Source organism: Paramisgurnus dabryanus, chromosome 1 (genome assembly GCF_030506205.2).
Source record: "Paramisgurnus dabryanus chromosome 1, PD_genome_1.1, whole genome shotgun sequence".
Taxonomy (NCBI): Eukaryota; Metazoa; Chordata; class Actinopteri; order Cypriniformes; family Cobitidae; genus Paramisgurnus; species Paramisgurnus dabryanus.
The window spans coordinates 13770763-13786591 of NC_133337.1; the positions used below are offsets into that span (position 1 = coordinate 13770763).

The 15829-nt window shown below is 38.5% G+C and overlaps 1 protein-coding gene across 21 annotated transcripts in view; it reads right to left on the reverse strand.

Moving 5' to 3' along the window:
* celf2 (cugbp, Elav-like family member 2) overlaps positions 1-15829 on the reverse strand; it is a 171848-nt gene that overhangs the window by 43345 nt on the left and 112674 nt on the right. For 20 of the 21 annotated variants that reach the window (XM_065274614.2, XM_065274625.2, XM_065274624.2 and 17 more), the window contains one exon: positions 11363-11559. In XM_065274614.2, coding sequence (XP_065130686.1) covers positions 11363-11559 — 197 coding nt within the window. Of the gene's footprint in view, positions 1-11362; positions 11560-14373; positions 14486-15829 lie in introns of those variants that run through there. The other variant, XM_065274617.1, reaches the window with a different exon arrangement.

Below are 15829 nucleotides of genomic sequence, written 5' to 3' on the forward strand. Positions count from 1 at the left end.
ATGTCCACAAACCGTTTACAGTCTATCAAGTGCATACCGTATTAAAAAGGCAGACACTTTAATCTGATTGGCTGCATGATATAATTTCTGGGGCTCAGGGTGCCCAGGTCTGTCATTAAATATGGTCCAAGCTTTAAACATACAGTTGAGTATTAAAATATATTTAAGGGTTTTGTTTGAGCTAATAAGTTAGATATCTTTAAGGACTTACATCATGTCAGTTTTTGGGACATGGATACATATTCAGACATAAATCGGACACATAACAATAAAATCAATCGTGGATGGTTGCTTTAAATGTCAATCCGATGAACTCTTCCGGTCTAAGTAGCCGGTTCTTGGCAATATTAAGCAGCAATGTGGACCAGATGCCGACTGTCAAGACCTTGGCTATGGAAGAATACACATGAGGCAGAGACATGATCTCAGACACAAATATCTAAATGTCTCCTCCATATGCATAAAAACATTTGCAAAAATTATTGTTAAAATATTTTAGGCAAATTTAAGTAAAAGCATTTAATACCACAGTTTATGTATATATTTAGAATATTTATACACACGCATTTCATGAATGTTGCAATGTTAGGAATTAAGCATGTTATGGTTTAAAGAGCACCTATTTTATAGCTTAAAAACAACGTTACTTTGTGTATTTGGTATAATACAATGTGTTTGCGTGGTTTATGGTTAAAAAACACATTATTTTCCACATATCGTACATTTTTGTATGCAGATATTACTCTCTTACTGAAATGCACAGATTTGAAAAGCTCTGTGTTCCTGATTGGGCAGCTAATTGTATGTTGTGATTTGCCTGAATATCTCTGATGTCAGCCAGAAATGTGACGCTCCTTACCATGTTCAAAGATTTGGTTGCTAAACAGGAGTTAATTTACAGGCTGATAGTCCGAAGCGAGAGGAATTATAATAATGTCGGTCTACTCTATGTCACCAATCCCAGGAAGAAACTGTTGCCTACAATCTGTGTGTTTGTTGTAGTCCAAGAAAAGAGATTTACGTTGGAGATGATAACTCACGTCATCGTTTACTTTGTGGTATGTACCTTCTGCATATTGTTAACATGTACTAATACACACTTATGGTGCATTCCCACCAGCCGCGGTAGAGGGGGCAAAAACGCGATATTTGCGTGTAGTTGGACGCTTGAACATTTGAGTTCGCTCGCTTCATTCGCGCGTAAAAAGCCACGCATGAAATTCGAGTCATTCAAGACATCGAATCATGGGAGGGGCTTCTGCTGCTCCACTAAGACTCCGCCACTCCGCTCGCTTCCTGTAATAACGTCAATACAACAGCAAGGTCCTGATTGGTTAACGCGGCGTGGAAATCCGCAGAAGTTCAGATTTTTCACAATGCGCTTTTTCCGTGGCAACGCTCAATTCGCGCGGCTTACCGCGCCGCAGGATGCCTAATCGCATCTTTGCATTGATTTAACATGTAAATCACTCATGCCTGCTTTACCACGTCTGGCGTAAACGCAGCATTACACACCAAAGAAATGAAATCACCTAACAAACACGTCCCTACCCCAACAGAATCTGGACCTTCTTTTGATAGACCTGTCCCACACATACGCAACCCCAGGATGTCAGTTAGTAGGCAGGCCCCTTACAGCTGATTGGCTACAAGTGTGTTTTGGTAGTCGGCCCGACTCCCTTTTCCAAAGCGTTTTTCAAACATTGTGCACTCCAGCTTTAAAGTCACAATGAAATTAAAATGTATTGATTAGCAAATATCAACATGACCTATCTTCCAACAATCCAATGAACTCTCGATGAACGAATTAAAGTCCCGCCCTACCTTTTTTCTTATTTCAGAAGCCGTTTCACTCGTATATACTTATGTCACGATGGCGTAAATAAGACTCATTATTTCTGTTTCATTATGATTTTAAGAATAGTAACGAAAATTATTTAAACAGACTCTTTGTGCTCTGAATTTATGACTTCCGGTTGAAATCACAATATATTTGTTTATGAAATTTTGAATGAACAAGTCCCTGTGTATAAAGAACAATTCCCCTACATCAAATGTTGCTAAAGAGCTCACACATGTTTTGTGTACAGAGGTTTTAGTTAATACCACATAGGCCTTAACACTCCAAAGCCACTCTGGTAGTAATACTACATGAGCCCATAATACTTCACCAGTATTAAATAACAATCCACTAAAATAACCTGGATCACGCCAAGAAGTTGCGTGAGACTATTGAAGCTAACGCCAAAACGAAGTGTTTATAATGTGGATATAACAGATTATGAATTAATGTTTAAAGCCATTGTAAAAAAGCATACGCAAAAACATATGCACTCTTGCAATCACACCAAAATGTTTTAATACCCCAAGTTACTTCTTTAACAACATCCTACAGTTAGGCTAAATAACTATATTACCAGTCAGAAATACTTAAAGCTTCACTGTGAAATTGCTATTAACTCTTATTTACACAAGGTAAAAATCAACTAAAACTTGGTTACGACTTTAACATATCAGCTTCCTTTTCTAGAACGTACAGATGTCCAAAGCCATAAAATTGCCTTCAAAACATTACACTAATATGAACCAGTCATCTCATGAGCTTGAAGATCTGCTTCATTCTAAACATGTCAGCAAAAGCAAAGGAAATGCAGCCTTTCTAGTCTTTTGCCACCATCACATTCCTTGGCTGTTGACAGTGGTTCGTGTTTAATCGTGTTGCGACACTGGAAACTTATGACAATTCCAGGCAGCGGGGTCAGAACAGCTGGCCTTGAAGTGTTTTCCACGTTCATATGTGGCAGGACTGCTGACATGCGGTGTAAAAGACTGAGCTTCACCTGAAGCGGATAAGATGGGATAAAACCGTGAGGCGTGCGAATGCCTCAAGAGCTCTGTGACCGTTTGTAATCGTGCTGAGACTTGCTGATGGACAGACTTCTTGACTCCAGCACGAAATCAGTGCAGAAGACCCGGTCTCATCTTTGGAAAACTGCAGCCTGTGTGGGTTTTATGTTAAATAATAAACAGAAACCTATTTACTTCCTTTATACAGATTGCTGTTTTTCTTTGCATTATTATAAGTGCACATTATTCATAAAGAATTTTTTTTTGCCTTATCCTGCGTAAACACCAAATGCGAAGCATCGCGTTCTAGATTACTCGTGGGATGTAAATTTTGTCGTGCCAATTTTTTCGCTTAAGTTGAACATTTTCAACTTGCGTAAGATGCATTTGAGGTGAATAGCGCATGTTTTCACTGCAATCGCACCACCCAATTAAAAGTTTGCATCTTTTCATTGACTTTGTATGTAATCTACTCGCCCAAACCGTGAAATTCGCATTTGGTGTGTACACCCCATTAGCCACCTTTTATTAAAGGAAAACACCACAGTTTTCTTTATTCTTACCTCGATTCAAATGAGTAAATACATACCTATCTTTTTTCAATGTGTGCACTTAATCTTTTTACAGCGCACAGTGTTTCCCACAGAATTTTGAGAGACTTGTAGCGGTGATGACGTCACACTCTAATTAGCATATATTTGACGTCATCACGTGTTTGCGTTTGATCCGGTTTGATCGAGTGTTGGCACCTGAAATATGTTTCACTTCTACTCTTTGATCTGTCACGTTATATTGCATTTTAAAGCAACTGATTGCTATTATTTACATATTATCAGTTCTGTTGTCAGACATAAAATGAGCAGACTATAGCCCTATTCGGATGGAATTAGTTTTACGGTTGTAGATGGCGTAATGTAATTTTACCACAGGACGTCTGTAATATTGATGGTCAATTCGGACGGGATTAGAAATCTCAGTTAAACATTCAGAAGTGAGGGGGTAACTCGATTGCGCAGCAGGTCACCTCTCTCGTCGTCATGTGCACGTTGCTTCTTGATATCAACATGACACAGACGAGAAAAACTCGAAACACTGTGTTTAATTTCAGTTTGGGGAGAATGTCAGTTTCAGGAACAGTTCTGTGCCTCTGAGAAGTGAATTTGACTTTTTAAAGTTTGTGTCGTGTTATTCAGGAACTGACTTGAACACTGACTTGTTTTTTTTTCCTAGAATACAAGTAAATGCTTAACTTAAGCGCTTTTATATTTGAAAGAAACCCGCAAAATAACAGGAAATTACGAAACGTATGTGTATGTTTACAGCTGGTATATAAATCACCATACATTTACATTGAAGTCTTACTGCTGTTGCTCTTCTCATTAATGTCTTGTTATGAGCCCCTTTTTATTTAAATGCGAGTTTTATAGGCATATCGCATAGAGAGGGAGAGAACGGGTGTGTGTGGGAAACACTAATGCTAACCTTTCGTCAAGTCATCGCCGTCTTCTCTGTCAGTAAAATCTGTGACTGTTGACGTTTACGCGAAAAAGAAAGTATACAGAGGAACGGACATTGAAACACCGCCACCTTTTCACGCTCATGTGAGAGAGAGAGAGAGAGAGAGAGAGAGAGAGAGAGAGAGAGAGAGAGAGAGATAGAGAGAGGGGCGCGCGCTGCATGCAACATAGAAAGGGAGGGCGCGCTGGGTGCTTGCAACAATCAATTAAGACGTTTTAAATAGTAAAATATAAATGTAAATGGGGATCATGAAAAATCTATTTGTGGCGGCCAGCACTAATTCCGTGGGGTGCGCCACGAATAAATCAACGTATGGGAAACACTGGCGCATCGTGAATGTGTTAGCATTTAGCCTAGCCCCATTCATTCCTTAGGATCCAAACAAGGATGAATTTAGAAGCAGCCAAACACTTCCACGTTTCCATTCCTCCCTGTTTGGATCCTAAGAAATTAATGGGGCTAGGCTAAATGCTAACTCATTCACAATGCGCTGGACAAAGATTAAGTGTACTCACTGAAAAAAGAGTAAGTATGCATTAATTTGTCTGAGTTGAGGTAGGAACATAGTAAAAAATTAAAAACGGTGGTGTTTTCCTTTAAAATGTAATACTTGCCCCTCATTCGAAATTACTTGTTTTCACTTTCATTACAAGAAAAAGTGGCTTGGATATTCTTAAAAAAATCATATACTGTAGGTTTTTTTTTTCGGAGTAACAGTGATTTTTCACTTTTCACAATCCAATCAATTTCCGAACAGTCCCATCTTATTTCTTTTTCAAATTCCTCATTGAAAATCCTGTTTCACTTGAAATGTCATATATTGCCTCGTGTTACGTTGAAGTAATATTATTTCACATTGACGCTAAACTGCCAGTTATTTCCAGGATCAGCTTTTGATCCGTTACGAGTCAGCCTGTCCAATGCCTTGCAGTAACAGACTTAATACCATGAACACACAGACACGCACACATCCTTTAGAATACATTTCAATACTTTAGCATAACACGTCTGCATTTGGCCTTAAAGGACGAGCTCTCACAAACGCACACATTTGTGTCTTTCCGCGGCTGTGCTACGTGTCCAGGGACTGAAAAGATGCACACACACAAATACATTCATTCATCTTATGAGCGTGTATGCGTTTGTGTGTGTGACGGACTTCAAAGGCACACAGGAATACATCTTTACTAAAGAACCCCAGCTGCTCAGGGCTATTTAGCCCTGGACCGCTCTCACATCACTCGATCAACAAGGGACAGTCTGTTTCTCTGTGTGTGTGCGCGAGTCTAAATTGCAACCCAGCTCTGATAAACAATTCCTGCTCTTCACCTCTGGGTGCATTTATATTCTATGCCTTCATTCGGGCTGCACACACACGGGGCAGAGGCGAACTGTGAGGCCGTCTGTTCGGTAGCACCTCCCCGCTGATGATCAGACTATGGTGGCCAGGCAGGGACATACAGGGCGCGGGATGAGACGTCCCACTATGTATTGGCACAGTGTGTGTAAGTTCAAACCAATGAGTGAGACATTAACGCAACAATCTTATGTGCTTTTACTGGGATGTGCATGAGCATAAACTTTAATCGACCAAGAATGTGCTGATATGCACAAAAATGGCACTGACCTGTTAAAGCTGCTGTTTTATACCAGGAACCAATAAATGTAGAGGGCTCACTACGTAACATTTACAAAAACAACATTTAATATAAATAGCTACCATTATAATCAACAAAGCATGGCATTAATGCACAATACAAGGCATCTGATTGTGTAAACAAATCTATTCCTGACACTTCAAGTTGAATCGCAGTATTATATTTTTTAAAGTCGGTTTTGATAAAAGTGTCTGCTAAATGTATATTAAAGATGAGTGGATTTAAAGAATGTTTGGCCAAATGTAAAATGAAAGTAAAATAATAATCGCAGGCTGTTGGCTCCCTCTGCAAGCATTTGTTATAATACATAATGTTGGTTTTATTACATTTATTTGAATGTTTTTTGTTGAATAAAACCATGTGTTTACTTAATTTTGACACTTTATTTAAACAAATGATTATTGCCTCTTCATTATCATATATACAATATGTCATTTCAGAGGTTATTGCTCACTTAAATCTATTTTATCACTCAAAAATATCAAATTAATTAATTATCAATTACCAAAATAATTGTTAGTGACAGTCCTAGATTACCGTTTTATCTGGGCTATAAATCGCACCAATCAAAAATGTGTCATGCAGACTAAATAAAATATATATATATATATAAGTGCCGGTGGACTATACGTCGCATTTATTTAGAAAATTATTTCACAAAATCCAAGCCAAAGAAAAGACATTTAATCTGGAAAGATGAGCTATTCAACTAAACAATAGCACACAGAACAGCAGGCTGAATCGGTGTCCGTATGTTATCGTAACATTATCAGTTATTTACACTATAAACAATAGCATACAGAACATACATGAAAGCCTAAATAAGCAAAATGAACACAACAAGCCAAACACGCATCAAGTTCGCAGGTTCGTCATTCCACATGACTGAATTCATTAAATTACATAAATACAGTAGCAGCATTTAGCGGACTCTCGCGGCTGTAGACGGTAATGGTTTCTCTTGCCTCATATGTGTAAAAATTAATTCATACAAACGTACAAAGCGCAACTGATGATAAGACGCAGCACCAGCCAAACTATGAAAAAACGTGACTCATAGTCCGGAAAATACGGTAGTTAAAACATTTCAAAATTACAGTATGTGATTTCAGTTGTATAAAAGTATTTTCCAATGATATATTTTATCATTAAGGATTTCTTAAAAAGTGTAAAAATCTTGTCTCCTAAACCCAATCTTGTGTCTCCTATCGTCTCGTGAACCCAATCTCGTGTCTCGTTTCGTGGGGTAAATTAGCATTTGTACTTGTGCGCCGATTGTACTGCGCAGTCTAGGGTTATCGTGCATTGACGATTTTCAGACATATCGCCAATAGCATGCTTTCATGACGATAGTTGACAACGGTTATTTTTATCATCATCATAGTTTCTCATAAATATGCGCATTACTTACTTATTCTTAATTACTTATTCATTTATCTGACGCATTTATCCAAAGTGACTTACAATTGCTATATATGTCAGAGGTTGCACGCCTCTGGAGCAACTAGGGGTTAAGTGTCTTGCTCAGGGACACAATGGTGTGTCACAGTGGACTCGAACCCGGGTCTCTCACACCAAAGGCGTGTGTCTTATCTACTGCGCCATAACCACGCCATCACCATTACGTGCTTTTCCTCGCATGAGTGCTTTTGGGCTTCACTTTACACAAAAAAGCTTGTAATGCACGCGGATTCCTTCTTGCACGCACCTGGACTTAATGCAAGAGTCTTGGACTCTGGCTCGGCCTGAATTCGCGTGGCATGGACTCCTTCTAGCACCTGAAATAAATCCAGCGCAGCTGTGCTTCTCTCTGTCTCACATGCACGCGCTCTCGCATCTGACCAAAGTCTGAACACAAAGTAGTAATCCTTATGTATTTGTTCACTTTTATATGTTTCAAGCTAGCTGAGGCAAACTATCCCTTTGGTTTAAAATAAAATCCGCTGCCTTTTGGCGCCACTCTCGCGCACGCACAGAGAGCTGTGCTCTGGCATCTGTCCGAAGTCAGATCACTAGGTAGTAATCCTGTTTATATTTGTAAATTTATATGCATTTCAAGCGAGTTGTTGCAAAACATCCCTCGTGTTTAAAATATGAATCGCGTTCCTGTGGACCGATGTGTTTAAAGGCACCTCTGAGAGCACCACTGCTTGACACATGTAGTCTACTGCCCCACCCCCAAATACTATCGTGTATCGGCGATCTCATAGGCTGACGATAGGACTTTCAAAATGGGGCATATCGCCTGACACTAGTGTAGCCCTTGCAGAGATGCAAACCCTACCCAGTAGCCTACAGCGTAGCCTGACGCGCACCTATTTTAAAATGTAACAACGCGTCAATGATAGGCAAAATGCAAGCGCTGTGATTGGTCTGCTACAATCCCTCCCTCCGTTCAAAAAGATATGCATCGCATTTCATTGCATGTATTTCGCATGCAACAGTAAAAACAATGATGGATCAAGTTGAGGAGCTATATTTCTTCTTTGGATTTTGCCTTATTACTGTAACATGCCCGTGGACATTGCCTACTAGCAATCTGCATGGGTAATTGCGCGTCGATGCAAACAACACAGCAGTTAAATAATATGAAAACTAGAGCATACCCTACGGCATAGAGGCTACAGCATAGGTCCTATGCAGAACTATAAAGTCAGCCTAAGTGTCTCCTCACACTCTTTAAAAAGTAAAAATAGTCAATTATGTCATCATGCTGTTCTCAAGTCAGTGGATCCCCTCCTGATTCATTTTAGTGTGCAGATCCCTTCAATAAAACCACAGGCTCGACGGGAGTTAAAGAGTTAAAAAGGCATTACGTTGTGCTAACTTGAGTAAGATATGAAGCTCCGGCTATCTAAAATGGTGGGTGTTGCTTGAGGACACTTCAAATTGAGTCCGGTTACCTGGCATACTTTTCCTAATATATAACCCTTCCATTAATTGATAATTTCAAAGGTGCAAAAACTGTGGGAAAAAAAACAAAAAAACAAATACGTTTAACTACTTTTAAATAGAAAAACATAATAATTGATGGACACCACAGGCAAAGAGACACATAGGAAGTTAACACTCACTCTGTGACTTTATTGAAAGATTTCTCCACCAACCCTGTGTAATTTAACAGCTGGAGCCATGCATGGGCGACCTTTTCCTAAATGAAAATGGACCAGAGTGTGGCTGAAGGTTGGTGGTGGCCATTATGGCTCTGCTGCTGTGTCAGGCCTTGATGACGCTAACAGAACTACAGGAGCACTCATAACCCTGTTTGAAAGGCAATCGCACTTCTCGGCTCTGACAGAGAGACCCGGCTTACTTGTGTGTGTGTGTTTGAGAGAAAGATCGGGTTTTAAAGAGTAACTCACCCTGACTCATCCTTCAAAAGAGAGAAAGGAAATGGAATGGGCGGCACTGTAACCGTGTATGTGCCATTTTCTTGTATGAGTGTTAACTGTGAAAAGCTTCGCCAAAGTGAGGCTAATGCCTACAATTTAACTGTGTTACAAAACCTAGTGAGCTGCTATCTTGACAACTGCCTGTATAGGCAGATACCATCCAAGCCATACCAAGCAAGTAAATGTTTTGAAATGCTCTAACCACAAAAACGGCATGGAAAACTCGCAATTGATTTCAATACAGATTAATGTCTATAACACTATTACACCATAAATATAATAAAATATAATAAACAAAAATAATTAGCTAAATTATATTTTATTCACACTTTTCTGTGTGGACTGAAATATTTATAAGCCATTTTGTTGATATCTCCACCACGTACAAGAAAGCACCTTAGAAAGTAGCATAATGTTGCCACACATTTTTTTTTGTGCCTGAATCCTTAAAATGCTATCCAGGTAGATAGCGCACTGCATTTTAGACTATAGGTTTTGTAAATAATAAACACTGCAAAAATGACTTTCTTACTTATTTCTGTTTCATTTTCAGTACAAATATCCAAAAAATCTTAAATCAAGATGCATTTTCTTAATGAGAAAAATAACCCAAGAAAATAAATAAGTCTAGTTTGTAGACAAAAAAAATCTGCCTATGGGGTAAGAAAAAAATATTGTAATAAGATACTTATTAAGACACAATTCAAGAAAGTTGCTTTTGTTTGATTGTTTTAAGCCACCATTGGTTGTTTTTGCAATGGTATAGTGACCATATAATTATTCAGTCTCTTTAATTAAATTTGTATGGGGTATTAAAAACCCCATAATAAATTATAAGATAACGTAACCAAGGTGTGCTTGGTGTCAAGAGAGGTCACACTAAGTACTAACTTTTGCCTGATAAAGCAATTTTCTTCAGAAAATTGTGTTTTTGTTTTTTTTCAAAATTTGTGTACATATTTCCTGTATTTTCTGTTATGCATATTAATAAACAGCACTGTAAAAATGTGCTGTTTGCAAGTAACATTTTATGTTGTTTATTAGTAACAATTTGTTTAAAATTAAATGTGCATTAAACATTAACAAGTCTTTGTCTTTACAGAATAAAAGTACAACAAAACAGCCTCATGCAAAGCATTCTGGGAACCAGAAATCCTCATCAGTCTTTTTCCTTCAGATTTTGATTCCCAGAATGCTTTGCATGAGGCTGTTATTTTAGTTTTATTCTGAAAATATAAAGACTTGTTCATGTTTAATGTTTATTTAACTTTGAACAAGCTGTTGCCAGTAGATAACATACATTTAATGTGCACCTATTTCATTGCTAAAAAACAATGTTATTTTGTGTATTTGGTATTATACAATGTTTTGGCGTGGTTTATTGTTAAAAAACACATTACCGTACATTTTTGTAGCTCCAGTTATACTGCATTGATATTGTACAAAACTCATCGATCTGAAAAGCACTGTGTTTCTGATTGGCCAGCTAATCTGTACGTTGTGATTGGCCTGAATACCTCAGCTGGAAATGTGATGCTCCTCACCATGTTTGAAAGATTCGCTTACAATGCAATGCTGACAGGAGTCTAAGAGTGAGAAATTACGATAAAGTCGGTCTTGTCTACATCAACAGGCCCAGGAAGACAACAGTTGCCTACAATCCGTGTGTTTGTTGTAGTCCAAGAAAAGAGATTTACGTTGGAAATGATAACTCACGTCATCGTTTACTTTGTGGTTTTTACCTTTTGCATATCGTTAACATCTACTAATACACACTTACACACCAAAGGAAATGTAAAATCGTGAATCAGACCATAGTTGCTCTTTAAATCTACAAACAGCTGCCAGTAATACTGTAATTTCTACACAAATGACTTTTGGAGAATACTGTACATGTACACTTAGTAATGAGATGTGTATCACATAAAGAAAAAAAGCACACACTACCTTTACTCTGTGGTGGGTTCTGGCTGCGATCTCGCAGTATGTTGATCTGGTAAACGGCTCCGTAAGGCTCGAACAATTCCTTTAACTCTTTCTCGGACCAGGAGCGAGGGATCTGTCCCACGAACATCTTAATGGCGTCCGGATCAGGCTGGTCCGAGTGTTCCAGCGCGCCATTCATCTTCCCAGCTGTACCGTTACTGTGGACAGAGAAAAATCGAGTGTTATTGCGAGTGTACGAACATAACGTGGGCTCACAGACACTTGAAGGTATAGGAAGACGGTGAGCGAGGTGGCTTGGTGTCAGCATTCACAGCAAGAGCAGCTGTGTGCCGGTCAAATCGACAACTGCTCCTCATTAAAGCAGGAAGACACTGAGACAAGTGCTGATTAAAATCACAACAGTGTTATTACACCCAGCGTGGGTGCCATGTACGTGTGTGCGTTGATGTTGTGTTCGCAGGTAAACATCTGGCTTGAGGAGTGTTTAAAATCATAGAACAAGTCACAAACTCGACAGTCATCTGCCATTGGTTAGATAAACAAATACCCCCGCCCCTAACGTTCACCAAAAGTTTAAACAGCAAAGTTTTGAGGTTTAAGATCTATATGTCGCATTAAAAACTTTACAACATACAAACAAAAATACAACCTTCTTATTTAAATAAAGCACACTTGACGCACTGACTTCTTTTCTAAGTACACTGCTGTACACCCACAAATGTTGTTGTTTGCAAACCAAGAAATGGCACTCAAGTATTTTTTGAAGTAATCGACATTATGTCATAGACGCTGTCCATAAAGCTTAACTTCAACCCGAAACATTCCCTTCACCGCTGTCTTAAATGATCGATATTACCAGAATTAAACAAGATCGTGACATGATAAAAACACCTAAGCCGATGAACACAAAGACATTTGTGTGTCACCAAGCTGCCCATGTTTCAGGTTCAATGGGTTCATGAGGAATTTTGGGGTGTTTGTTACAGATCCATATGGAAGCGCTTAAGAGTATTATCGACCCAAGCACTTTTCCTTTCTTCCTGCTTTCATAAAAGAAAACATATGAATAACATCTGAACAAACTCTAGAAATTTATTGATGAACTAATTTAATTTAACTTACGTTTTTGTTAATCAAAGACCAACATGCCTGCTGGCCTCACATGAATATGAAAATACACAAAAGACAAAATTGTTTCCTCATGAGACTAATTATCATCAATTATTGTATTAATATAGGGATGTAAGACTACTTCTTGTTTTAATATAAATGTTTAACCTATTGCCAAGGACGTATTGACATAATTAGGTAATATTCTCTATGCAAAAACGAAAGTATCTTTCTTTACTCAGTAAATTGTGCGAGTTCATCAGTGTCATTAAACTTTAATGCTCATAAGGAGTACATTTGAGAAACTAAACTAGAATGACGATTGAAGGTATTTTGCAATGGCATATATATAAACTCATTTTAGTCCATCCAAACCATTCATGCAAACCAAACTAAACGTCATGCATGCTGAAACATGTCGTTTACATTTATTCAAGTGGCAGATACTTTTATCAGAAACCTTTTATCAGAGTAAATTCAAGCTACAGTATACATTTTATCAGTACTGGATGTGTGATCCCTGCCTGGGGACAAACCGATGGCCTATAAATTTGCAAATAAACTATACTTCGCAAGGCTGTGTGTTCGATACTGATTTTTTGTCTCTTACAATGGTTACTTTGTCCAATTATGAGATTTTGAGTCCGATAGACGGTTTATACGGAGGTACGCGTCTAGATGAAACTCAAGTTCCGGTCTCTGTTTGTTTAATGGTCTTGCTAGTGGCTAAAATGAACTCTGGGACAAATACCTCATAGAAAATAACAAATATTTTGGTTTCTTAAAGACAAGGGAAGACGGCGATGTGAAGGAAGGTTTGGCAGCCGATCTGTAGATCACATTTTATTCTGTACACATTTTACACAGTAATGTTAGCTCAGTGTAGTTTTTGATATGCTTAAGATATGATTTGAATTAAGGTAATCTACTTGTTGTTTATTTAGCTTGTTATCAGAAATAAAATACTCTAAAATGACTCTGTTGTTATTGATTCTTTAACAAGGTTTTCCAGAAGTTACATTTGTTCCAGAAAATCAGTTTGTTTATGTTGTTACTGTTGAAACTATATTCTTGGTATGCACATGAAAAATGTCAGACTACACATTTCATTGCGACCAAAGTCTAAAACGGCATGCATGCTGTCATCGAGAAGGAGGAACTAGCGTAATTCTAACTAGTAGCACCAATAATAAAAAGCTGTGTATGTAAATGCTTCTGTGCTCTTATTGGTTATTTTATACTTTATTGTCCCATTCTTATGCTCCACCATTCATGGTACTGCCATTTATAGCTATGGTGATGTCATAGTCATAAACTCAATGTATGTCAGGCATCACTTACATATCAACACCTATGTAGTATTTAGCCTCGCCCTGAAAAACATCAACGTGAGGTATGCAGAGGTTAACTTGATGGAGGGTATTTTAATATAAAACTTAAGTAGAATTAAACAGCCTGTTTAATTCTAAGTAAACAATTATGGAAGACTAGTACTATTACAAAAAAGTAATGTAATAATGTAAATATGTAAAAGTGTTAAATATGCAACTATTACATTTAACCAAAACCACAGATCATTCACATTTAACCACAGATCACGAAGCCTGTCTGCTGCGTTCGCACTACCAGAGTCATGTACAATTTATTACCCATCATAAAACTATTTTTTAAGATTTGTTTCCTTCGTCCCGGTACATAATTCTGTTTCTGTAATAAAAAAATGATACACATTCTCGGATCAGAGGTGAAAACAATCAGTCATCCGGCCGACCACAAAGCTTTTAACTTTTCCTAACACTGATTCAGTGATTTGTCATTCTATTCAAAATAACAAGGCCTGCGGTTAAACCAGAGCAATAGATAAAGAGAAAAGGTTGAAGATAAAGTAGAAACACACAGACCTCTGGACCCGATTCATCCATCTCTTGCAGAAGGACCCTATTCTCTCCGCGGAGACGCCCAAGTCTTTGAACGACTTAAAGGACATTTCTGAATGCGCCAGAGGAAAGCTGCCCCCTCGGGTCCCCACGGCAACCGCTGCTCAGCTACCCCCGCCCCAATAAATCCCCCGGCAGTTACCGCGGTGAAAAGGGCACCCCTCGCCACCGATCAAAAAGCAATAATGGCGAGAGAAGCGAACATGACACAGTCGCAGGGGCCAAGAGCCAGAAACCTGACTCTGATACACAGAGAAGGATGGGACTGTGAGTGTCAGGGTGTTGTGCGTGCGTGAGCGTGTGCGCGCTTGTGTGTGTCACAATTAGTAATTGTTTCATTCGACAAGGCCTGCCTGCAGGAATACAAAGGCACAAGTCACAGGAAGCCTGTAACAGCGTGTTGTAAGGCACACAAACACAACACACACACACAGGCCTAGAGAGTTGAGGATCGAGAACCAGATCGTATGCAAACTCCATTTTTTTAAATAGCACAAACAAGCGATTTGCGGTTCCATTAGCCATTCTTAAATGCCATGTTTTTACCAATACGGATATGATGCATTATAAAATAGTTTTTTTCTGTGCCGCAAAGTCTGCACTGCCACAGCAAAAGTAATGATGCCTTAGATATGCTTGAATCGAATATGATAAGAAAGCAAAATAATGTTGCAAAATAATACAATTGTAAAAAAAATATTTCTAATGGGATGTCCTCGCTGCTCGCACAGAGTATTGAATGACTCTCTTCATAAAGAGCAATAAAAATGAGTTACAATGGCTCGAATCCGACAATTAGCTAAGTTCCGTTTACGCATATGCGAGGGTCTGCGTACACTGCTGGATTTTTGTAACCGTGCGAACTTTGTTCGTTTGTACATTGCATTTTGTCGCAATATGCATACATCGAAAATCTGTGTACACGTACAATACCAATAAACTATGCTTTGCAAGGCTGTGCTATTTGATTAATTTCCAGCATACTACTGGAAATGATACTGTCTAAAGCCCAGAGAATAATCTGTTTTTTTACGTGTACACGAACGTTCGCGCATGATGGAACGCACAGCCTTGCAAAGTATAATTTATTTGACTCGTACGTGTACACAGACGTTCGAACGTAGGGTTGTGCCCTTAGATGATAGTCAGACATATGACCGATAGCGGGCTTTCATGACGATAGTTGGCAATAGTTATTATTATTCCCTTCATAGTTTTATAGTAACATGCGCATTGCATGCTTTTCGTCGCATGAGAGGGTTTGTGGGCTTCACTTTGCGCGAGAAAGCTTGTAATTTCCCCTGAACGTGAAATCAGCTTCTTTTTTGTCCACTAATCAAGTGCCTTGTCATAAATTAGTAAAAAAATGAACAAATAATAAATGAGTAAACTTTTGCCCTGCCCCCCAATATTGGTAATC